Genomic DNA, 24567 nt, shown 5'->3' on the forward strand with positions numbered 1-24567 from the left:
CTCCACTCCGCCCTTTCCCACTACATTCACACCCAAGTATCTAAAACTATCCACTTCCTCTAGTCTCTCTCCCTTAATACTCACTTCCAGTCTGCTGCCACTTCCTCCCCTTGTACATCTCATCACCTTACTTTTACCCACATTTATCTTCAACTTCTTTCATTCGCACACATTTCCAAACTCTGACACCAACTTCCTGAAATCCTCTGATCCTGCTACAAGAAAATTGGGTCAGGGACACAGTAAATAAAAAAAAAAGTGCATAGTGGTATATGAAATTAAAGAAAAACACAAGGTAGCTAGATACTTAAGAGAAAAAGAGAAAGAAATAGCAAAAGAAATTCTGAAAGATATACATCATGAGGGGCAAGAAACAGAAAAGGAAATAGAAGTGCATAGAATAAGACAATAAAGAAAAGAATCGACCTCTAAAAATTAAACTAAGATCACAAATGATAGACGTATTAGCAAAAACAGCAAAGTTGGCAAAAAATGAAAACCAGAAAACTAAGGATAAAAAAAAAAGGAAATACACCATGAGGAAGGAAAAGACACTAAAAAATGAAGCCAATTAAAAAATCAAAAGAAGAACGGTGACCAAAAAGGATGAATTTTTCTAACAAGTGCTGGACTTGAGGCTGAAAAAATGGTATATCAAAAGAATGGAAATGCAGGAAACAGAAAACATGGAAGAAAAGGAAAATAATTAAAAACTACTTATACCAACATAGATGGTCTGATTTCAGGATTAGATGAATTAAATTATCTGAAAGAAAAACCAGATATAATGGGAATTGTGGAGACGAAATTAAAAGGTATACTACCACCAAATAGTACTGGACAAGACTTATATAATCACTGGATAAAAAATTGTGAGGAAAAACAGGGTCAATGTGGAACTGATCATGATAAAAGTAGAAAATAGTGACAAGTAGAAAATTTGTGATGATCTATGTGCCCATGAAAACATGTTCTTGGAAAGAGTCACCATTTCAAAATGTTGGAAAACTAGGCATACATTAAATGAAATACTGATAGGATGAAATCTAGTAATTATGGGCGATTTTAACTCTGAAGAAATATGTTGGGAAGAGAAGACAGTGGAAAGTTGAGAGAACCTTTGAGGAAACACACTACTGTACATGACCATTGAATACACAATGACTCAATGGATAGAGGAAAATACTAGATATAGAAATAACAACCCAGCCAGCAAGGCTAATCTGGCCCAGACCTGATTTACTTCTGGCTTGATCTGGCAAGATCTGGCCAGATGATGCCAGGTCTGGAACATGATCTGATTTATATCTGGTTCCACAGCAAATTTTGACATGTTTGTAGCGATACTAAATGCTTCAAAATTGATTTATTTGGGTTACTGCCCAGTTTTTATAAAAGAAAAATATAAAATCAATTTTTTTTTTAAAGTTCTAGTTGCCTGCCATGCCAGATATGAAATCGACCTGGCGCAGATCTGGTCACCAGATTTATTTCTTCACAACTATAGCAAGCCTGAAAAAATATGCCAATGCACCAAAATGGCTTATATCGTCAAACAGGAAGTTGGGCGGTGTGTTTCAGAAGGATAAATATGGCCATGGCGCAAGGCAAACATCTGATTTTGCATGCCTGATATGGATCAAATCTGGGCCTGATCGGAAAGTATAAAAAAATGGGCCTTTAGGCCAGAAAAAGCTGTCTGTCTGCATAAATGCTCAATCCGTCCCAATAGCTATTATATTTAAGTTGTAGGCCGTTGTCGACCAAACCTAATATTGAGACCAAATGATCAGTCACAAGAATTCACTTTCTCAGACTTGATAAATTGCATGTTTAGATTCAAATGTCCCACCAAAAATACTTTCTGGTACGGTAGGGGGATTTGCCAGCAGCGCAAAACTTAAAGTTTAATTTGTTATATTTTTACTTTATTTTAAATTATTTTATTTACCATTAAAAGCCTACCAAGTGAAATGTTTTAAAATAATACTTTACATTTTTGCTGCGGATGACCCACACAAAGCATTGACGGCCATTTTATCATTTCCACCATAAACATCCCTGGGTTTGTTTACAAACATTTTCTGCTCCTCTTTGTCAGTATATACTGTTTATCAAGTCCAGTGTACCATACAAGCCATTGTGCATATGCAAAAGAGCTTCTCCTCATGTTTGTCAGTCAATTTTGGAAATTTTATGGTAGGAATATGCTCATCTACAATGTGCACAATTTGATTCATTAGGCATCTGATGTTCAGCGATTTGGAACCCTTGATTCATTTTCTGCATTCCCATTTGGAAGTTTCTTAGGTTGTATGAAGAGAATAATTAGGAAACCCAATTCACCATTACCTCAAGTAATTAGGAGACTATCTGAAACGAAGCGGCGAAGGAATGGCACTAAGAAATTAAAATCTTCAGTTCAGACAAAATGTAGCCTTGAGCATGCACATTTTTCAGGACCTCTTCCATTTGAATACAGGAAATATTCCCAGTATAACAGTGTCCGATACAATGAACTGTATTTCTCCAAGAATAAACCTGATAACTGCATTGGTATTGACAGTCACGTTGGCCTAATCAGGAATATTATAAAATTGCCAGATTCAGATAATATTTTCGTCATTTATGAACCTTTCCGGTCAGTTTTAGATTGTTTTGATTATCCTTTGGTTTCTTCTCAACTTGGCATATATGAGGTATCAAACCTTACAGGGTCAATTAAAACTGTTTCTTTGCAAGAGATTCTTTACAAGTATGTAAGGCTCCCAAGTAGCAATAATAGTGATGTTGTCATTCCAATGTTGCATCAGTTTTATTAGGGCATGTAAAGTATAGATTGTTAGGTGTTTGTCTTGAGGATGTGACCATTAGGTACATCAGGTTGTGGAGTTTTTTTTTATTTTAGAACTTTGTGCATTTTGAATCATAGCCTAGCTGCCCCCACAAAAATTACATTGCTCATGAATCAGCAATTTTTGTAATCAGAGTTAGAACTTTAATAATGATGCATATTGGAGAACAGTATTACTTAAGTTATTATATTGTCTAATTTACCTTAGCTGTTAAAATCATTACCACCAATTTATTTCCTTGATTCTATAAGTTGACTTGTACTGGCGACTTTTCACTTCGTTCATTGTTGCATTTCAGTGCACATTAAAAATCACAAGTGGCATGGCCAGGTGTTTCAAACAAACCACTTTCAGTGCATTAGGATATGTGAAACAATGTTTTTATTATAATCACAATTTCGCATTAACTATACTTCACGACTAAGTTAACTTTACAGCAATTAATGCTGGCAGCAATTAGTAACACTTGAAGCAGAGCTGTTTTAGACCTGCCATTCATGTGCTCATGGTGACAGGCAATTTTGGCAAACACGGAAATGACTGTAATCACAGTAACTTGGAGTATCTGGCAGCTGGACTTTGTGTATAATAAACACCAAGTCACTGGATTGGACCAAGCCTTTGTACACGGGACCAAATAAAACCAAGTATATGAGAGTTAGGAGTCCCCACTATGGTGTTTTACCTTCTACGAACTGTTCATCAAGGTAAGTCCCATGATTTATGTTTACGCTCAGACATGGATGAAGGATATTTGGTCCTTTAGTCTGGGCTGATCCACATGTTCTAAATTGATCTTCATTTAGTAGACCTGTGTACATGCATGTACATGAGCCTAGGTACATGTAATTACCCGGGTACATTGTGAATGGTATAGGTAGGCTTATATTTACGAAAAATTAGTATTGATAGCGTGATTCATTTTTAGGATATTAGGACAATCTTCACAATGTGCTTGCAAAATTTATAAATCTTTTGTTTTTATAAACATTTTCAGATTGTTTTATGATAAGAGAAATGTCTGAAAAGATAGACTACTGCGTTGTGGAATATGCTGACACGACGAGTGCAAAGGGTGAGGTGGCCGTCATACCTTCAAACTGGTTAGATGGATGTTCATGTGCCCTTTGGCCACCATTCACAGACGCAAAAAGGTGTGAGAATGCTGCCAAGCGCAAGCTTCATCCTGGTGAAGAATGGCGCTCGTACCCTATAAAGCCAATCCATTACCGCAATTGTAAGTATTAAAGTGATGTGCAAAGCTTAAAGGCAAGCATAAGTTTTCATTTTGAAACAAAGTGTTCCTAAGAATCATCCTGACTCCGATTCTCATTTCGACCTTATTTACTTTTCCAAACATTCACTCATGTTATTCACAATTTGTTATGGATTAGCATTCTGGTGGATTGGTAGTTAGATTTGATATAGTACAGGTAATTAGATTTGATATATATATTTTTGCTTAATTATGCCCTTCAAAATTCCAGTTGATTGGAGTGCAGCTTGGTCGAAATTTAGGAGGCTAGAGGAACATTCCAAGGTGGAATCCACTGATGATGAAAATCTTGGTCGTTCAAAGCTATCAATTAGGTAGGTTATGTAACTTTACTGAGGTATAAATTAAGTTTGTTTTCAGATATCGCCTGTAATGTATAAATCCGTCATGCCAATAAAACAGATTTAATAAATTATTTAAATACAGGTAATTTTACATTCTTGGTTACAGGTAATTTTATACTCTTGGTTACTGTAAAGCAAGAAATATTCGCGCCATTAAAATTTTGCTAGTGGCCTGTCAGTCTCGCGAAAATTTACTACACGTGAATATTTCTTCTCTTACAGTATGTCGATCCCCAGAGCTTTAAATATAGACCTGGCTAATACTGGGTATATAAACATATTTTGAGATTTTTGCTTGATAGTGAAGTGGAATCCATCCTCATGACACCTGATTTTGGTGACACATTTATAACTATAGTATGCATGTACTCTAAACAAATTCTCTTGAATCTTCAGATCCCCAAAAAGGTACGATCCTGACAGTGCCAATATACGACGAAGAGGTCATTCGCCATCTCCTCCCATGCCCCCTTCCGCATACAAATAAGTATAAAAGAATCAGAGATCAGAATGTATCCGACTCTGAGGATGAAATTGATCAAAGTTCTGACACAACATCACTACCACTACCACCAGTACCACCAAGTCCACCACAAGTAACAGGTAATTAATAATTAACAAGCAGAATAGACCTGGTAGTTCTTTAATCTTTGCATGGTAAGGAAGGTGTGAGTTGAAGGCCTTTTGTCCTCATTACACTCTTTAATCCACCAAGGCATTTACTCACTTCTCTCAATCTACATTCTACCTCCACTTTCACTCCACCTTTCCCTGCCACATTTGCACCCAAGTACCTAAAACTATCCACTTCCTCCATTCGCTCTCCCTTAATGCTCACTTCCAGTCTACTGCCACTTTCACCCCTTATACATCTCATCACCTTACTTTTACTCACATTTATCTTTAGTTTTCTTCTATTATATACTCTCCCAAACTCTGCCACTAACTTCCTCAATCCCTCCTCTGATCCTGCCACAAGCACAGTGTCGTCTGCAAACAACAACTGGCTCACCTCCCACTTTTCTCCATTTTCTTTAACCATCTCCAATCCCTTGCCCACTACCCTTGCATGTACCTCTCGCACCATCCCATCCATGTATAAGTTGAACAGCCAGGGCGACATAACGCATCCTTGACGAAGTCCCACCTTTACCTCGAACCACTCACTCTCTCCATTTCCAATCCTGACACAAGCTCTTCTACTCTCATAAAAACTCTTGACAGCTCCCAGAAGCTTTCCTCCTATCCCGTATATCTGCATAACCTCCCACAGTGCCTTCCTGTCTACGCTATCATAAGCCTTTTCCAGATCCATAAAAGCCAAAAAAACATCCTTCCCCTTTCCTATAGCTTTCTCACATATCTGTCTTACCACAAAGATCTGATCTGCACAAACTCTACCTGTCCTAAATCCACACTGTTCCTCGCCAATTACTCCTTCTGTTCCTCTCCTAATCCTCTCAATCAAGATCCTCCCATAAGCCTTCCCAACTACACTTAACAAGCTAATCCCAACAAATTATAGACCGGTGTCCCTAACCAGTACAATTTTTAAAATTTGTGAGAGAATCATCAATGATGGACAAAATATCTGGAGGAGAATAATATACTGAACCTGAGGCAATTTGGGTTCAGACAAGGAAGATCATGTACCACTAATTTAATTTGTTTCTATTCAAGATTGATGGATATATTGCAAGAAAGGGATGGCTGGGCAGACTGTGCGTTCCTGTACTTACAAAAAGCATTTGTAAGGTACCACACAGAAAATTACTATATAAACTGGAAACAATAGGAGGCATACATGGAAAACTATTGAATTGGATGGAGGACTTCCTAAATGGAAGAAAAATAAGAGTAGTGCTCAGAGACAAATATTCAAAATGGGAAGAAATGAGTAGTGGCATCCCACATGGGTCAGTACTAGCTCCGATAATGTTTGCTCTATATGTAAATGACATGGATGAAGTTACATGAACTGCTTTGCAGATGATGCAAAATTATTAAAGAGAATAAACTCCGAAATAGACTGTGACACATTGCAGAGTGATCAGAACAAAGTCTCTGAGTGGAGCAAGAGATGGGAGGTAGAATTCAACATCAAGAAGTGCAGTATAATTGAATTTGGAAAAAGCAAGAAGAGAATATAAGGATAGTACAAAATTGATGAAAAGAAGTAAAAAAAAGTAAATTCTGAAAGGGACCTATGAGTAATCATCATGAAAGACATGTTGCCAGATAAACATATAAATAAAATAGTCGGAGAAACATACAATTTGTCGAGATCAATAAAAGTGGCCTTTAAATACCTGGATAAGGAAATGATTAACAAAATATTACAAACACTGATATGGCCAAAACTGGAATATGCAGCACTGATATGGTCACCCAGTACAAAAAAGAATACAAGAAAATTAGAAAGAATACAAAGAGCAATGACAAAGATGGTCCCAACACTTTCAAACCTCACATATGAACAAAGATTGGCCAAACTGGAATTTGCCAACCCTGGAACAAAGAAGAGAACGAGGGGACCTACTAGCCATCTACAGAATTATGAAAAAGAATGCCTTGAAAGAGAGGACTTATTAAAGTGGGACAGAGGAAAAACAAGAGGACATGCAATGAATTTCAAAAAGGATAACTACAGAAGAGACCTGAAAAAGAACAGCTTCCCACACAGAGTGATAGATATATGGAACAAATTGGACGAAGAAATAGCGTGTGCAAACACAATACAAGAATTTAAGAAACTTGATCTTGTGAGATACAAAAATGGGTCACCATGAGCACAGCTCCCCTTCCCGTATAATACAACTAGGTAGATACAGATATGAAAAGAGAAAATGTGAAAAGGACATAAAAAAAATGCAAGGAACAACCTTAACTATTTTACAGGTATGTAAATAGTAAACTAAAGGACAAACAGGAAATAGTAAGACTGCAACAAGTGAATAATGAATATAAAGATGTAGATATGGCTGAAATTATGAACAAACATTTTAAATCTGTATTCACAATTGAAAGTTCACAAAACTGGGAGGAAATACAGAAAGATAACTTCCAAATGAAAGAGAAAATGTGACACAAAAGGAAATCAGAGACCAATTAAAAAAAACCTTGATGTCAGAAAATCACACGGTCTGGATGGAATTGCAAACTGGATATTAAAAGAATGCATAAAAGAGTTGATGGCAAACTGTACAAGATAATTGACTACTCACTCAAAGAAAGGTACCACAGGATTGGAAAAATGCAAATATTGTACCAATATATATATGACGGGACAAGGAAAATCCAACTATAGACTAGTCTCCCTTACAAGCATATTAGCAAGTGGTGTCCTGCAAGGTTCGGCATTGGCTCCGATCATATTTGCCATATACATAAATGACATGGATGATGCAAAAATACTAAAAGTACAGAGAAAGATTGTGAATCGCTACAGAAAGACCTAGATAAAACCTGGAAATGGAGTCAAAAGTGGGAAGTCAACTTTAACATCAAGAAATGTAGTATAATGGAGTTAAGAAAAGTGAAAATAGAATATTGAGGAAATATAACATTGGTGATGAAGTAAAAAAAGTGAGCTCGGAAAGGGACCTACAAGTAATTATCAGCAAGGACATGTCACCAGACAAACATATCAACAAAATAGTCGGAGAAACCTTCAATTTACAAAGGTCGATGAAAGTGGCTTTTGCCTATTTGGATGAGGAAATAATAAAGAAAATATTAGTTACACTGATAAGACCAAGACTGGAGTATGCTGTGACACAATGGACACCCAGTACTAAAAAGAATATAAAGAAATTAGAAAGAATACAAAGAGCAATGACAAAGATACCAACACTCTCTAAATTGACATATGAACAAAGATTGTCCAAACTGGAACTACCAACCCTGGAACAAAGAAGAGAAAGAGGAGATCTATATACAGAATTATGAAATGAATGGAAGTCCTAGATAGAGATGATTTATTAAAGTGGGACAAGAGAAAAACAGGACATGAAAAGGAACACAAAAAGAATAGTTATAGAAGAGATCTGAAAAAGAATAGCTTCTCACACAGTGGTGGATATCTGGAATAAATTAGATGAGGCAAGAATGTGTGCAAATACTATTCAAGAATTGAAGAACAACTTTATGCTAAAAGATGCAAAAATGGGTCAATAGGAGCATAGCTCCCTTTACGTATAATATGACTAGGTAAATACTAAAGAAAGTATGGAAAAAGACTAAATCACTACAGAGATCTGGACAAGGTCTAGGAATGGAGTCAAAAGTGTGAAGTTGACTTCAACATTAAGAATGTAGTATAATGGAATTTGGAAAAAAAAAAGGGGGGGGGGCAATAAAAAAAATTGGTGCAAAGTAAAGTTGGTTACAAAAAGGGCCTAGGAGTAATCATCAGACATGTCCCCAGACAAACAGATTAACAAAATTTACTAAGATCAATAAAGGTGACTTTTAATTGTATGGTATGATATTTAGGCCAGTGGCCAGGCACTGGGACTGAGGAGGTCATTCAGCACCGTCATGACTGATTGGTGAGGAGTGGGTAAGAGATTAAAATTTGGTCAAATATAAAATCATTAAATTTGGTTAAAAAATAAATAGATAAAAAGTAGAAGTAATTAAAATTGTTTTGATAGAGATCTAAATTTCATTGAAAAGATTTGTTTCTTTTAAAAATCCAAAAAGTTTATCAATATAAGCTTCTTCACCCAAAATCTCTCCGAGAGATTTTGAGTGAAGATTATACTTCGTCTTTATATTTAAAAACTTTGGGCAGTGCACCAGAATGTGCTCAACTGACATCAAAGTGCCACAATGAGCACACTCAGGTGCACCGCCGCTATCCAGGATGAATTTATGGGTTAGGCGGGTGTGTCCAATCCTTAATCTGGTTAAAATAACTTGCTTTTTGCGGTTCAAGTTAAAATCAGAGACCCATGGATTTATGGAATTTCTAATATTTTTATATTTCTTATTATTAGCTAAAACTGGGGAAGACCATTGCTCTTGCCATTTGTTTAAAATAAGGGATTTTATTATTCTTTTCATGTCAGAATGTGGTATCTTGGTATTTGGCATGTTGTTACATTGTGCAGCTTCCTTTGCTTCCTTGTCAGCTAGTTCATTACCGTGGATTCCCACGTGTGATGGAACCCAGCAGAAATGAACCTCTGTGTCGGCAGGAAATACGAAATAGCCACTCCTGAGCTTTTTGTATTAAAGGGTGAAAGCTATCAAAACAGCTAATACTGTCCAATACACTCTTTGAGTCACAATAAATTACAAATGCATCTCCTTTGCTTTCATGTATTACTTTTAAAGCATGATTAATTGCTGTTATTTCTGCAGTAAATATGGAGGCCGAATCAGGAAGTTTAGATAAGTATGACGTGTCATGGATGACAGCATATCCAACTCCATTATTTGATTTGGATCCATCAGTATAAATCTTTGTGTGTTCTTCATGTATTTTATCATGTTCTAAAAATATAGACTTCACCTGTTCAATGGGAGTGTTCCTTTTGGTTACCTCTATAGAGCATTTTGATATTTCAGGGGTAATCCAAGGGGGAATATGTGGATGGCCCACTTGAAAAACGTTCTGGGTCTTACTAGATATATCTTCTACTTGTTCATTCATTCTGACTTGAAGGGGTTTTGAAGATCTAGAACCTTTAAAATCATCACCATTTACATTTTTGATAATATCAAAGGCAGGGTTTTTAAGGTCTGTCTTGATCTTAAATAAAAGTCTTAGTCCTAGTTCCTCTCTACAAAGGTCAAGTGGCAGTTCACCAGAATCTACATAAATGCTTTCTACTGGTGATGTTCTAAATGCCCCTGAGCATATTCTAAGGCCCATATTATGAACTGTGTCAAGTTCCTTCAATCTAGTTTTGCAAGCGGAGGAATAAATTTGACAACCATAATCAATTTTGGATCGGCAAAGAGTATTGTATAACATTAGCAGTGATCTTTTATCTGCTCCCCAACTAAAGCTAGATATAACTTTCATGATGTTCAATGATTTCCTGGCTTTTGTCTTCAGGGTATCAATATGGCTGGTCCAAGTCAATTTTGAGTCAAAAATCATGCCAAGAAATTTTACCTCTTCTTCGTATGGTAAAATGGTTCCATTTAGATTTAAGGTTGGAGTTTTTGGCTCGAAGGCCAAGCGCAGGAGCCGGTAGGCCATTCAGCGCATATTTATCTTTTAGTTTAAAAAATAAAATAAAAATAAAATTCAAGTAAAACAATTAAAACAATAGACATTCACGAACACACTTCAACAACACACACTCACAAGCATTCACACACACACACTTCAACGAATGGACGGCTTAGAGGACGTTCTTAAGAAAAAGTGAAATTTCGTGGATCCCAAAGCAAAGGAAGTACCTATTGTATTTACAGGGTGGGGGGGGAAATTGCTCGTGGTGTAGTGGGAAAGTGAAGAAAAAGGAGAAGAGGAGGGATTACTGAGGAAAATGGAAGGAAATGAGGAAGGGGAGGACTTGACCCAGGCAGGCAGGAGACATGTAAACAAAAGGGGTCCTGACCAGCTGAGTGACGATGAAAGGTCTAACAAAAATGTAAAGATTAGAAACATAGATATGAGTAGCACAGTGGAAGGTGAAAATAATAATTTCCATGGATTTAATGAGGGGGGGGCGGATACCAACCTCCCCCAACTAGCAAGACTTGAAGAAAAACTTGAACAAATGACTGAACATTGGGAGAGTAGATTTGATAGAATTTCAAAAATGGCTGAAAGGGTTGAAAGATTAGAAACACTAGAGAAAGCAAACAATAACTTAACTAAGGAAGTAGAAGAACTAAAAAGACAGTTAAAAGAAGTAAAAGAGGAGAATGAAGAATTAAAGAGGAATAATAAAGAAAACAAAGAGGCCATAGCTAAAGAAGCTATGAGTTGGAAGACAACCCAAGAAGACAATAAAGTGGCATTCACTGACATAATTAAACAGCAAATGAAAGAACAATCTGAAGACTCATTTATTAAAGTGATAAGACAAAAGGAGAATATAGTAAGAGATTTAGCAGATAAAAAGAAATGTATAATTATATTAGGAATGGAAGAGAAACACAACCCAGATAGAACCACAAGAATCAAGGAGGAAAATGAAAAAGCCGATTACTAGAATCAGTTCAGGAAGATGAGCCAGAAATAATGAAACAAATAGAAGAGAAATTCAGGCTAGGGAAATATAGTACAGACAAGACCAGACCAATTAAGATTAAATTCAGGTCACAAACGACGGCAGAGAATATCTTATCCAAAACAGGGAAACTAGCAACAAGTGAACAATATAAAAAGGTATGGATAAAAAGGGAAATGAATAAAGAGGAAAGAAAGGAAATAAGGAAAAGACATGAAGCTAAGAGAAAAAACGAGACCAGAACGGAGACAGAAAAACAAGAATTCTACTGGAGAGTAGTGAATATGAAATTGAAGAAATGGAGCATAACAGAGAGAAACACAAAAGAAACAGAGAATACAATGGAAATAACAGAAAGTTAATAGTATCCTATACAAATATAGATGGATTAATAACAGGACTGAATGAACTGAACAAATATCTGAAAGAAAGAGTTCCGGACATAATGGGAATTGTTGAAACAAAATTAAAAGGCCCACTACCACCCAACAGCATAGGACACAATACATATAATTATTGGATTAGAAACAGAGAGATAAAACAAGGGGGTGGAGTTATGTTCCTGACTAAGGATATAAGCGTGAAGAATGTCACATATGGGAACAATACAGTAGAGATGATTATGATAGAAGTAGAAGATAGAGATAAGAAGAGCAGAAAATTTGTAATAAACTACGTGCCCCCAAAAACAGCCTCGTGGGAAGAGAATGAACATAAAAGCATGTTAGAAGACACAAGAATAACACTAAACAAGATAATGGAAGATGGAGGAAGAATAGTTATGATGGGCGACTATAATTGCAAAGAAATACGCTGGGAAGAGATGACCGTAAAGGGTGGAGAAGACTTGTGGGGAAGTGTTCTACTCGAGATGATTACTGACCACACAATGACACAATGGATCCAAAAGAACACCAGGTATAGAAATGAAGAAGAACCATCGAGACTAGACCTAATATTCACATCAGAACCTGAAATAGTGGAAAAGATAGAATACCAGGCACCAATAAGCAAAAGTGACCACATATTGATAGAACTAGAACTAAATGAGAAAAAATACATAAAAAGAAATGAACAATATAGAAAAGGACGATTGATGTATGAAAAAGCAAATTTTGATAAATTAAGAGAATTCTTCCAAAATGAAAACTGGGAAAGAATACACAAAGAAGATACAACAGTAGAAGAGAAATGGAATATTTTGACAAAAATCTATAAAAAGGGAGTAGAAAAGTATGTCCCAAGACAAAAACAGGAAAAAGAATATATGAAGTGCTGGTACAATAAAAGTTGTAGGGAGATAAAAGACAAAAGAGACAAAGCTTGGGCTAAATGGAAGAAAATCAAAAGACCAGAAAAATGGAAAATATATACTTGTTATAGAAATGAATATGTACAAGCGTGCAGAGAGGAAAAGAGAAAATATGAAAAAGATGTCATAGAAAAATGTAAAGATCAGCCAAAACTATTCTACAGATTTGTAAACAACAAACTGAAAAACAAACAAGATTTGGAGAAATTAAGACAAGGAGGAATTGAATACACAGAGGAAATTGAAATGGCGGAAATTATGAACAAACATTTTAAATCTGTGTTTACAAGGGAGAACATACAACCTGAAGAGATTGAATGGAAAGAGAAAGTCCCCCCTATGAAAGAAATAGAAGTAACAAAGAATGAAATATTGAAACACTTGAGTAATCTTGATGTCAGAAAATCGCATGGACCAGATGAAATAGCAAACTGGATTTTGAAAGAATGCAGGAATGAACTGGCAGACATAATACATAGCATAATAAACAGTTCCTTGAAAGAAGGTAAAGTTCCAGAAGATTGGAAAAAAGCAAATATAGTACCTATATATAAAGGGGGAAATAAAGAAGACCCTAACAACTATAGGCCAGTCTCTCTAACAAGTACAATAGCAAAAATTTGTGAAAGAATTGTCAAAAATAGATGGGTAAAATATTTAGAAAAAAACAATGTGCTAAATCCAAGACAATTTGGATTCAGACAAGGACAATCGTGCGTCACCAATTTAATATGTTTCTATTCAAGGCTAATAGATATAATACAAGAAAGAGATGGATGGGCTGATTGCGCATTTCTAGACCTAAAAAAAGCTTTTGACAAAGTACCACATAAGAAGTTGCTTAAGAAATTAGAAACTGAAGGAGGAATACAGGGTAAACTACTAAATTAGATGGAAGATTTTTTGCAAGAAAGAAAAATGAGAGTAGTGATAAGAGACCAACACTCAAACTGGGATGAAGTAATAAGCGGTGTTCCACAAGGAACGGTTCTGGCCCCAATAATGTTTGCTATATATATTAATGATATGGAGGAAAGAATTGAAAGCTATATGAGCTTCTTTGCAGATGATGCAAAACTATTGAAAAAAGTGAACACGGAAGAAGATTGTGAATCACTAGAGAGAGTTCTAAACAAAGTACAGGAATGGAGTAGGAAGTGGGAAATGGAGTTCAATACAAAGAAGTGTAGTATAATGGAATTTGGAAAAAGTAAAAAAAGAGTAACAGCATCATATAAATTGGGAGAAGAAGGAATAAAAAAAGTAGAATATGAAAAGGACCTGGGAGTCATTGTTATGAATAATATGTCACCTGAGAAACATATAAATAAGATTTTTGGAGAAACCTATAATTTAATAAGAACAATCAAAGTGGCATTTACATATCTGGATGAAGAAATGGTGAAGAAAATTCTAATCATCCTGATAAGACCAAGATTGGAATATGCAGCAACGATATGGTCACCAAGTACAAAAAAATGTATAAAAAAACTTGAAAGAATACAAAGAGCAATTACAAAATTGGCACCTACACTCACAAAACTATCATATGAAGAGAGACTAGCAAAATTTGAACTACAGACACTAGAGCAAAGAAGAGAGAGAGGAGATTTGATAGCTATTTACAGAATCATGAAAGGCATAGAAATTACTGATAGAGAGAATCTGATAAAATGGGATGATAGAAATACAAGAGGACATGGAAAGAAAATCAAAAAGGACAGCTATAGAAGAGACCTGAAAAAGAACAGCTTTCCTCACAGAGTAATAGACAGTTGGAACAAGTTAGATGAGAAAGTGGTGTGTGCAAAAACAATACATGAATTTAAAAATAGTTTAGATAAAATGAGATATGAAAACGGGACACCATGAGCATAGCTCCCCTTCCCGTAAAAATACAAATAGGTAAATACAACTAGGTAAATACACAATTTTAAATTTCATAAAATAAATTGATGTCTTTTAAAAACTTTAAAACGTTCTTCACACAAGCTTCCTCCCCTAAAATTTCTTTAAAAGATAAATCTGTTAAGAAATTTGCCCTGTGCTTATTAGAGAATGCAGGGCACTGAACTAAAATGTGTCTTATTGTCAAAACTACTTGGCAAGTGGGACATTGGGGGGCCAGCCTTTCTGCCCCACTTGCCATTAAAAATTTGTGTAATGTAGGAATGGCCAATTCTCAGTCTTGTCAAGACAATGCTTGACCTTCTGTCCAAAGGAGGACACTTCCAAGGGTTCACTAAGGGGTGAATCTCTTTTAATTTATAACTGCCGTCCAGCCTTGTCCATTGCTCTTGCCAATTCTTCATTGTATAACAATGGATCACTTGTTTCAAGTCCGTATGTGGGACTTTTCGGTCTGCTATATGGGTGAGCCTAGTGGCGGCTTTGGCTGCAGCATCGGCCTTTTCATTTCCAGTGACACCCACATGGGACGGCACCCAGCAAAAGTTTACTTTTATCTTCTTTCTGTTGTTTATGAGAATCAGCCATTCCTGTATTTCTTGCACTAAAAAATTATGAGGCAACAAATTATTTACAGAGGATAGAACGCTCATGGAATCCGTAAAAATAACAACGTTCCTACCACACGGAACAGAATTAAAAACAAACTTCAGGGCGTTGCTGACTGCCAGCAGTTCAGCAGTAAAAACAGAGCTAAAATCAGGCAACTTTCTCTTTAAAACTGTGCTATCAGTTACAACAGCACAACCAACACCGTCTTGGGATTTTGATCCATCTGTATAAATAAAAATTGCATCAGCATGTACTGATAAATGTTCTAAAAATTAATTTTTTAGCTCTACAGCAGTTCTGTTTTTCTTCTTTTTAAGAGGACATATTTCAGTGGGGCATCGGTTCCAAGGAGGGAATTTAGGAGGCATGATCTCAGCAATTGTGTTAGGAACAAGTCCTACCTTTTCTGTCCCAACTTCACATCTCACTTCTAAAGGTTTCGGCAAAGAACTTTTCCTTGGAGCTCTGTCTACCGGCTGCTTTACAAATTTGAAGTTTGGATTCTGTTTGGATGTCAAGACACGAGATATACTGTATATCTAAGGCTTAATTCCTCCCTGCGAATATACAGGGAAGGAATTCCTACGTCCACATACAAGCTATCCACTGTAGATGTTCTATAGGCTCCCGAACAGATCCGTAAAGCCATATTGTGGACTATATCAAGCTTCTTCAGTGAACTTTTACATGCCGATCCATAAATTTGACATCCGTAATCCATTTTGCTAAGGCAATGTTTGGTAAAGCCTTATTAAAGTTACACGATCTGCTCCCCAGTTGAAACCAGACACTACTTTTAGTATATTAAGTCGCTGTTTGACAGTGTATACAACCTCGTTTATGTGATTTGTGAATGTCAACCTTTTATCCAATACCAGACCCAAGTATTTTACTTCATCTTCATACGGTAATATGACACCCTCTAAGAATAATGTTGGTATTTCTTCCTTGCGTCTTAGTCTGGAAAATCTTATGGCTTTGGTTTTTTCAGCAGAGAATCTGAAGCCCCTGCAATTAGCCCATGTTGTTGCTAAGTTAATAACCTCTTGAATCTTTTGGCCCGTTTCTAATGTTGTCGATTTGCTGCACACAATAGCGAAGTCATCAGCATAAGCCAATCCATGAACTCCTGTGGGAACTTGTTCTAATAAACTATTAATGGCTATGCTGAACAGTGTAGGACTCGGATCACTTCCTTGGGGAATCCCTTCCTCTTGAAGATATGCACAAGAGAAAGAAGAGCCCACTCGGACTTTTAGATAACGGTCAGATAAGAAGTCCTTTAAACAATTGAACATATTACCCCCGATACCCCACTCTGCAACTTGCTTCAGAATGCCTCCCTGCCACGTAGTATCGTAGGCATTTTTCTAGTCAAAAAAACACACTAATGCTCGAGTTCTCAATTGCAAAGGCATTCTCAATCTCACAAGTGATAAAAAGTAAGGGGTCCAGAGTGCACTTATTTCTTCTAAATCCAAACTGTCGGTTAGATAGTAGATTTTTAGATTCCAAAAACCAAACTAAACGCATATTAACCATTCTTTCATAGATCTTACAAATGCAGCTTGTGAGAGCAATAGGTCTGTAACTTTGTGGGTCATGAGAGTCTTTTCTTGCCTTTAAGATTCCTATGATGATTGAAGTCTTCCAAGATTTAGGAGAAGATCCAGAAGACCAAAAACCGTTCAGCACATTTAAAAGGAATTTCTTCGACGATATGGATAAGTGACCAACCATGGAATAAAGAATGTCATCCTCTCCAGGAGAGGTTGGGGAGGATAGAGATAAAGCATGATCCATTTCATCCAAGGTGAAGAGAAGATTATATGCCTCCGAGTTCATATTGGTAGGAGGAATAATCGTGGTCTTGGCTCTAATTCTTCTGAAATCATCTGAATAATGTAGTGGGCTTGAAATATCAGCATAATGTCTTCCAAAACCCTCTGCTACTTCTCTTGTATCTGATATAAAACAGTCATTTATCTTCAGAATGGGTAAGGGAGATGGAGTAAACTTTCCTTGTAATTTTCCAATCCTATTCCATACTAAGGTAGGGGAAGAGTCATATTTCAATTCGCTAATATATTTAATGAAGGATTCCCTCCTTGCTTTCTTGAAGATTTTCTTCTGCTTTGCTCGAGCTCTTCTGTACATTATCTTATTGACTAAACAAGGGTATCTCCGATATCTCTTATAGCAAGTTCTTGTAATCTTTCTGCTTATAGCACATTCATCGCTCCACCAGGGGACTACTGGGCGTTGAGGTTTACCAGCTGTCCTAGGAATGGAAGAGAAAGCACCAGAAAGTATCATGTCTACCAGGTAGTCATATGCATCACAGTTACTACCAAAATCGCTAGTCTTATAATTAATCTCTGTGGATCTCCTAAATAATTCCCAATTAGCCTCTCCTGTCTTCCATTTAGGTAAGCAACAGGAGGGAGTGTTCTTTAAATATTTGATATGGATAGGCCAGTGGTCGCTTCCATGTAAATCTTCATCTATTGATCAACTGTAGTCTAATCTTAAGGATGATGAACAAATAGTTAGGTCTATAGCAGAACTTGAGTTGTGAAAGACATCAAACCTAGTTTTGTAACAGTCATTCATCAAAATGACATCGTTACTATCAATAAATTCTTCAATTATATTGCCCCAGGGGTCACACCTTGATTCACCCCATAGAGGATGCTTGGCGTTAAAGTCACCCATTAGAATAAAAGGCTCAGGGAGCTGGTCAACCAAAGATTGTAGGTCATTTAACTCAATCTGACGGGGGTGCTTATATGTATCTACGAGTCGATCTTCCAGTTCAGGTTCCAAATATAAAGAACATAAAGTGATCCATTTAGTGGTAAAGATTTGTACTGCACAAGCCTGCAACACCGAATGTAGCTGGACACTTCTGTGGTTTACACATTTCTTAACAATGATACCAGTACCTCCATGGGCACGGCCCCCAATCATAGGAGATCTGTAAAATTTATAATCAAGTCCAACATTAGGGGATAAATTGCCAAGCATAGTTTCTTGCAGACAAAAAAACAGACACATCATGTTCTTTAAAGACAATCCCAACCTGCTCTCAATGAGAATTAAAACCTTGCATATTCCATTGAATTATGGACATTATACTGTTTTCTTTTTCTTTTTGGGGTCTACTGGTCTGGTAAGAGAAGTCTGGGAGAGAGAGGGTTTACAAGGTGGGTTCTTTTCTAATTTCTTTGCTTTCGCGGGTGGCATCCTCCTCTCTGACGATGGTCCGACCGACGATGTAGAGTCCAGGTTATTAGTTTCTTTCTTAGATTGTTTATCACGATTTGGGGAAGAGGATGGAGATGAGGGTGGACTGTGGAGTCTTTTACTGTGCACAGCTTCAGACTCCATAGCTTCGCTTCTGTGTGCCTCGACTGAGTCAGGCACAACAGTCCGTGATCCCTTTATTGGGGAGCCCCTCGAGTTTGGAAGTTTGACTGATTGAGAGGAGGCTTTATTAGAGGAACCCTGTGGGGTCCCAGCAATGAGAACTTTAGGTGCCCCTCTAGATGGGGCAGGAGGCATTCCCTCAACTGGGGATGGGAGAACCTCCGCAGAGTAGGGTTGACGAGTACTACAATTTCCAACTTGTGGGGAAGACCGATTTGGTCTAGTAGTGACTCTTTCATGCTGAGGCTTGGGTTCAGCATTTCCTTGATCCTCATTGCTTCTGTGTACCTCTACCGAGTGAGGCACACTAGTCAGCAATCCCTCTACTGGGGAGTCCCCCAAGTCTGGAAGAGAGATTGCCTGAGAGGAGGCTTCATTAGAAGAAGCCTGTGAGGTTTCTACAATAGAAACCTTAGGTGCCCCTCCAGATGGGGCAGGGGACACCCCTTCAACAAGGGGTGAGGAAACCTCCGCACAGGACGCTTCAGAAGTACTAGAAATTCCTACTTGAGAAGAAGAAAGACCATTAGGTTTCATAGTTACACTTTTACAATGAGGCTTGGGTTCAGTGTTAACAGAACCATTCATATTGGCATTTTTATTTCTATTGCCTTCTACTGTTGGCTGATCCACTTTACTATTTGTTTTAACAACATCACTGTATCTTTTGGAATTACTTAATAGTCTTTTAGCATATCCTACGCTTATATCTTCTGCATGAGCTTTTAGTAGTATTTCCTGTTCCTTCTTATAAATTACACAGTTCTTATTTCTGGCATCATGCTCTTCTTTACAATTTATACAAACTGTTGGGCGGGAACAATCCCCATGTTCAGGCTGAGCACATATCAAACACATTTTGTCCCTTGCACATCTGTGGGAAGGATGGCCAAAACCATAGCAGTTAAAGCATTGAAGGGGACGGGGCTTAAACTGCTTCACATAAAGAATTTCTTTTTCTATCTCTACATAATGAGGTAGATCTTCACCACAAAAACTTAGGATAATCATAGAAGAACGGGGGATTTTAGCAACCTTCCAAACATTAGTTGGGCACATTTCTAAAATCTCTTCATCAAAGTCATATAGATCTCTATTAAAAATTACCCCTTTGGCATAACTAAGGGTGTAGTGGGGTTTAACTTCCTTAATGTCCGATTTCTGTTTCAAGTTGAGCACCATGGCAGCTTGTTCATAAGATTTTACATGAATTAGGAAGGAATTTCTTCCAAATCGTGATACCTGCGAGTTAGTCAAATTACCACAGCCAAGGTGACTCTTCAAGAATCTTCTAAACTCGAACAAGTTAGCACGTTCTTTTGCAAGAGTGATAATGAGCCACTTAGCTGGGTTGGGAGGTCTCTGCACACTTTCCTTCCTTTCCTCTACCGGGATTTCTGGATAAAAGATATCCAAGTTAGGTGGCACTCTACCAACAAGTTGGGCTGAAGATTCATTCTCATTACAATTATTATAATCCAACCAGGCAGCAGCTGCATCCTGATTAGAAAGAAATGAGATCCACACTAGCCAAGCTTTAAAGTTGTCAGTTAGTTTAACTCTGATCTCTTTAATTTGTCCAAATTTACGGAACTTTTCATATAAGTCTGTATAACTCTTATCAAGAGAGACATATTGTAAATGCAAGATTCTATGACTATTAGGGGCAGCACTTGATTGATTGATTTTACCGAAGTCCTTTTTCAAGCCGGAGTTGTCGACTGGGGTTTTTATTTTTGTTGAGTCAATATTGTCAACATTAGGATTGGCAATATTAGGAGAGGGATTGGGGGGTTTAGGAGGAGGATCAGGTAGTGGTGGAGGTTTAGAACATTCTGTTTCAACAGCCGCCATCATCGTGTATATTTATGAGGCCACACCATATATTAAGAAAGAAAAATCAGTGCATAGAAAGAAGATACTGCAGTTGCCCGTTGCCACGCACAATAAAAGAAAAGTCTCTGCAGAGTTGGGAGGTTCCAGAAACGACTATTTACACATGCAGGGCCTCGGAGGTGAGTTAGAGACTTTGTCAACCCGGGGTTTGTCCTCTTTTGTTTTGTCCCATTTAGGATGGGTCCGGCGTAGTCACTCTGCATGTGTACTGGATAGGGAGAAAGGAAGTCAGCAGTCTAGTACCTACCTAACAAACATGCATTCCCCAGTCGGTGGGCTTTCGGCCCTCGCAGGGAGTAGTGACCTCGCGGTATACATCCCCACTTGACTGGGTTCAGACATGTAGCTTGGAAGGCACCAAGATACCAGAACCTTCCTTAACAAGTATTAGAGAAAGATGGTGAAAAAGGAGAGTAGGGTAGCAAATATGAAGGATAGGGATAGGGGAATTCACAAAGGAAAAGGGTGAGGGACCCCCTATCTATTCACTACCCCAAAAACCTCATCCTAAAACAACTGTCATAGGATGAGGGCGACAAATCCTACGAATATTCCAGTCCATAATCAGTGCCAAGCTAGGGTCGTCAACAAAAAAGAGTTTTGGCTCAGTTTTCGTCTGGTAGCTCGGAGCTGACCTATCCAGTATGGTTGCACCTGGCTGGCACAGCTCAGCCCGTCCTTACTACATGGAAGCCCCCCCACTACATCAAAGTACTGGGCCTTGGGGGGGAGATTTACGGTTGGAATTACTTCTGTTTGTCTACGTCGAGTAAAACGTACAGTAGTGGTTTTTATGGTTGAGATTTTAAAGCCCCATGAGTCAGCCCATCTACTAACAGCATTAATTGAATTTTGTAAATGCTTGCAGGCTGAAATGGCATCATAGCTTGTACAATAAATTGCCAGGTCATCCACAAAAAGGGAGCTCTTTACAGGTGGTGCAATTTCTTCTAAGATATTATTTATTGCCACAGCAAAACAAGTGACACTCAAGACACTTCCTTGGGGGACACCCTCCTTCTGAATAAATGGTTTCGAGAGACTATTGCCAACTCTAACCTTTAATAATCTATCAGATAAAAACGAGTTAATGAATCTCAGCATATTACCTCGGATGCCTATTATATTTAGTTGTTGGATAATTCCAAATCTCCAAGTTGTGTCATAGGCTTTCTCGAGATCAAAGAAAACACCTATCGTTTGACACTGTTTTGAGAATCCTTGTTGGATTTGGTTGGATAGTCTCAGCAGTGGGTCCAGCGTGGATCTGTTCTTACGGAAACCAAACTGGTAGGGTGAAAGTTTGTTTTCAGATTCTAAGTACCAAACAAGTCTGGTATTTATCATCTTTTCCATTAACTTGCAGACACAACTGGTTAAGGCTATGGGCCTGTAGCTAGATGGATCAAAAGGATTCTTATTGGGCTTTTTGATAGGTATTATAATGGCAGTTTTCCAGCTTTTAGGTAATATACCTGTCTCCCAGGTTCTGTTGATGATTTTTAAAAGAAAGTTCTTAGCATCTTCTGGGAGATTCTTGATCATTTCATATAATATTGTGTCTTCACCAGGGGTTGTAGTTTTTGTGCAGGAAAGAGCTTCTTTAAATTCTTGTAGGGAGAATTTTACATTATAGATTTCTCTGCTATTTGAGTTGAGATCCTGAGAAATCTGAGCATTTTGAGTTTTCTGAGATTCGGGCGAATGATTTTCTGGGCTAGAAATTTTGGAGAAGTATTCACCTAAATTTTCTGCAACGTCATATGGATTTGTAATGAGTGTGTTATTTATTTTAAGCGTAGGTAGAGGTGAGGGAACGACTTGCTACTAAGTTTTTGCACTTTTTTCCACACTACGCTCAAAGGGGTTTTAGAGTTAATTCCATTTATGTACTGAAGCCATGATTCTCGCTTTGATTTCTTGAAGTGTTTGCGCTGCTTAGCAAGAGCACGTTTATATATAATCTTGCTCTGTGTTGAACTGCTAATTTTGTATTGTCGGTAACATTTTCGGGTTATCTTTCTCAGTACTCCACAGGTTTTGTTCCACCATGGAACTGTAGGTCTACTGGGTTTCCCTTTAGTTTTTGGAATATCAATATCAGCACTTTTTATGATTGCTTCAGTAAGAAATTTATATGCTTCTATATGATTGTCAAAAGTTTCAAAATCTTGATCTAAAATTATATTATTTTCATATATATTCCAGTCAGCTTCCTGAACCTTCCATTTAGGGGGACATTCTGTTGGGGTATTTTTGACATACTTGAGATGGATGGGGAAATGGTCACTTCCATTAAGATACTCATTGACAGACCATATAAAATCGAGATGGATGGAGGATGAACATATACTTAGATCAATGGCACTGGTTGTATTATTGTGAATGTTATGGTAAGTCATGGATCCATCATTATACAAGGTGATAGGATTATTGTCAATAAACTTCTCAATTAATTTCCCCTCAGCATTTAATATGCTACCTGCCCAGAGAGGATTATGAGAGTTGAAGTCACCAAGTAATAAATATGGGCTTGGGAGCTGGTTAGTTAAGTCTTGTATGTCATGTTCTGTGAAGCCACATTTAGGTGGAAGATAAAGAGAGCATATAGTAATCTTTTTATCTAGTATAGTTTCAACAGCCACAGCTTGCAGAGATGTCACAAGATTTAAGACTGTGTTGTATTGATTTATGAATTACTATTGCTGCTCCACCATGGGCATATCTCCTGGAGGAGGCGAATGGTATATATTGTAGTTTAATCCAGGATTATTGCCTATCTTTGTCTCCTGTAAACAAATTATTCCTGGATTAAAATCATGTAGTATGATCTTTAGCTGTTCAGATCTGGCTCTTATTCCTTTGCAGTTCCACTGTATATCTTTGAATTTGGAATATGTCTGACAGACATACTTCCCTTAGAGGGAGTAGTTTGTTGGGGATTGAAGTTTTTCTGTAGTCTTTTTATCTTGGAAGGTTGAGATTCTTTCAGCCTTTCATGAGTACTTGATAGGGGAAGGTTCTCAAGAAGATTTTTCGGGGATGCACGGGAGTTGGTAGACTTCCCTTGGCAGTCTGGAGAGACATTCTCCGCATTTTCCATCTTGTCAGTAGTTTGGGGAAGCGGTATGGAAGTAGTATCTTCAGGTGTAGTATTATCTGTTTCCATGAGTGAGTCAAATGTATTGGAGGTATCACAATCAGAGTTTGTTGTGTTCTCTTTGTTTTTTGCTCTCTTTTTGACGGGTGGTTCTAGGAATCCATCAGAGTCTTCAGCCCTGTTGGTTTGTTTATTTTTTCTTGTTATTATTTTAGATTTTGTTTCTAGTTTCAGATCCTTTTCTTTTTCATCAAATGAGTTTTTTGCTTAGCAGATGGGTTGCTGGTGGTTTGGGTGTTTTTTTTTTAGCTAGCCTTTTTAATTTTTGAATGGTTATTAGGATCAGGCAAAATATTATCATGATCCACACTATTAATAGGGTTTGCTGTAGCACTAGTGTTAGGTATTGGAGTCTGGGTTTTGGGAATTCCAGTTAAAACATCCTTGTGTGCGACAGTGTTACGATTTGACAAGTTATTATCTAATTTCATTTTAATTTTCTTTACTATGTCAGCATAGGTTGAGTTAGGGTTTCTATTGGCTCCCATCAGTTTCCACTTTGCATTGCCAATACTGATATGTTCAGAATTGGCTAGTTCGAGGATGTCTTGTTCAAATTTAAAACGTGAGCATTCCTTA

The 24567-nt window shown here is 37.4% G+C and overlaps 2 protein-coding genes across 6 annotated transcripts in view; one reads left to right on the forward strand and one right to left on the reverse strand.

The window, feature by feature from the left end:
• Positions 1–24567, reverse strand: part of Gclc (glutamate--cysteine ligase) — a 340638-nt gene that overhangs the window by 209024 nt on the left and 107047 nt on the right. The window lies entirely within an intron of this gene.
• The window catches only part of LOC143024899 (uncharacterized), a 30413-nt gene continuing 7548 nt past the window's right edge, over positions 1703–24567 (forward strand). The window contains exons 1-4 of one of the 3 annotated variants that reach the window (XM_076184302.1): positions 1703–2065; positions 3853–4092; positions 4343–4445; positions 4872–5234. In XM_076184302.1, coding sequence (XP_076040417.1) covers positions 3861–4092; positions 4343–4445; positions 4872–4962 — 426 coding nt within the window. In that variant the 5' untranslated portion in view covers positions 1703–2065; positions 3853–3860 and the 3' untranslated portion in view covers positions 4963–5234. Of the gene's footprint in view, positions 2066–2282; positions 3563–3852; positions 4093–4342; positions 4446–4871; positions 5235–24567 lie in introns of those variants that run through there. The other 2 variants (XR_012966323.1, XM_076184301.1) reach the window with 2 other exon arrangements.

The sequence above is a fragment of the Oratosquilla oratoria genome, chromosome 4 (assembly GCF_046742065.1).
Source record: "Oratosquilla oratoria isolate Oo_2021 chromosome 4, ASM4674206v1, whole genome shotgun sequence".
In the NCBI taxonomy this organism is placed as follows: domain Eukaryota; kingdom Metazoa; phylum Arthropoda; class Malacostraca; order Stomatopoda; family Squillidae; genus Oratosquilla; species Oratosquilla oratoria.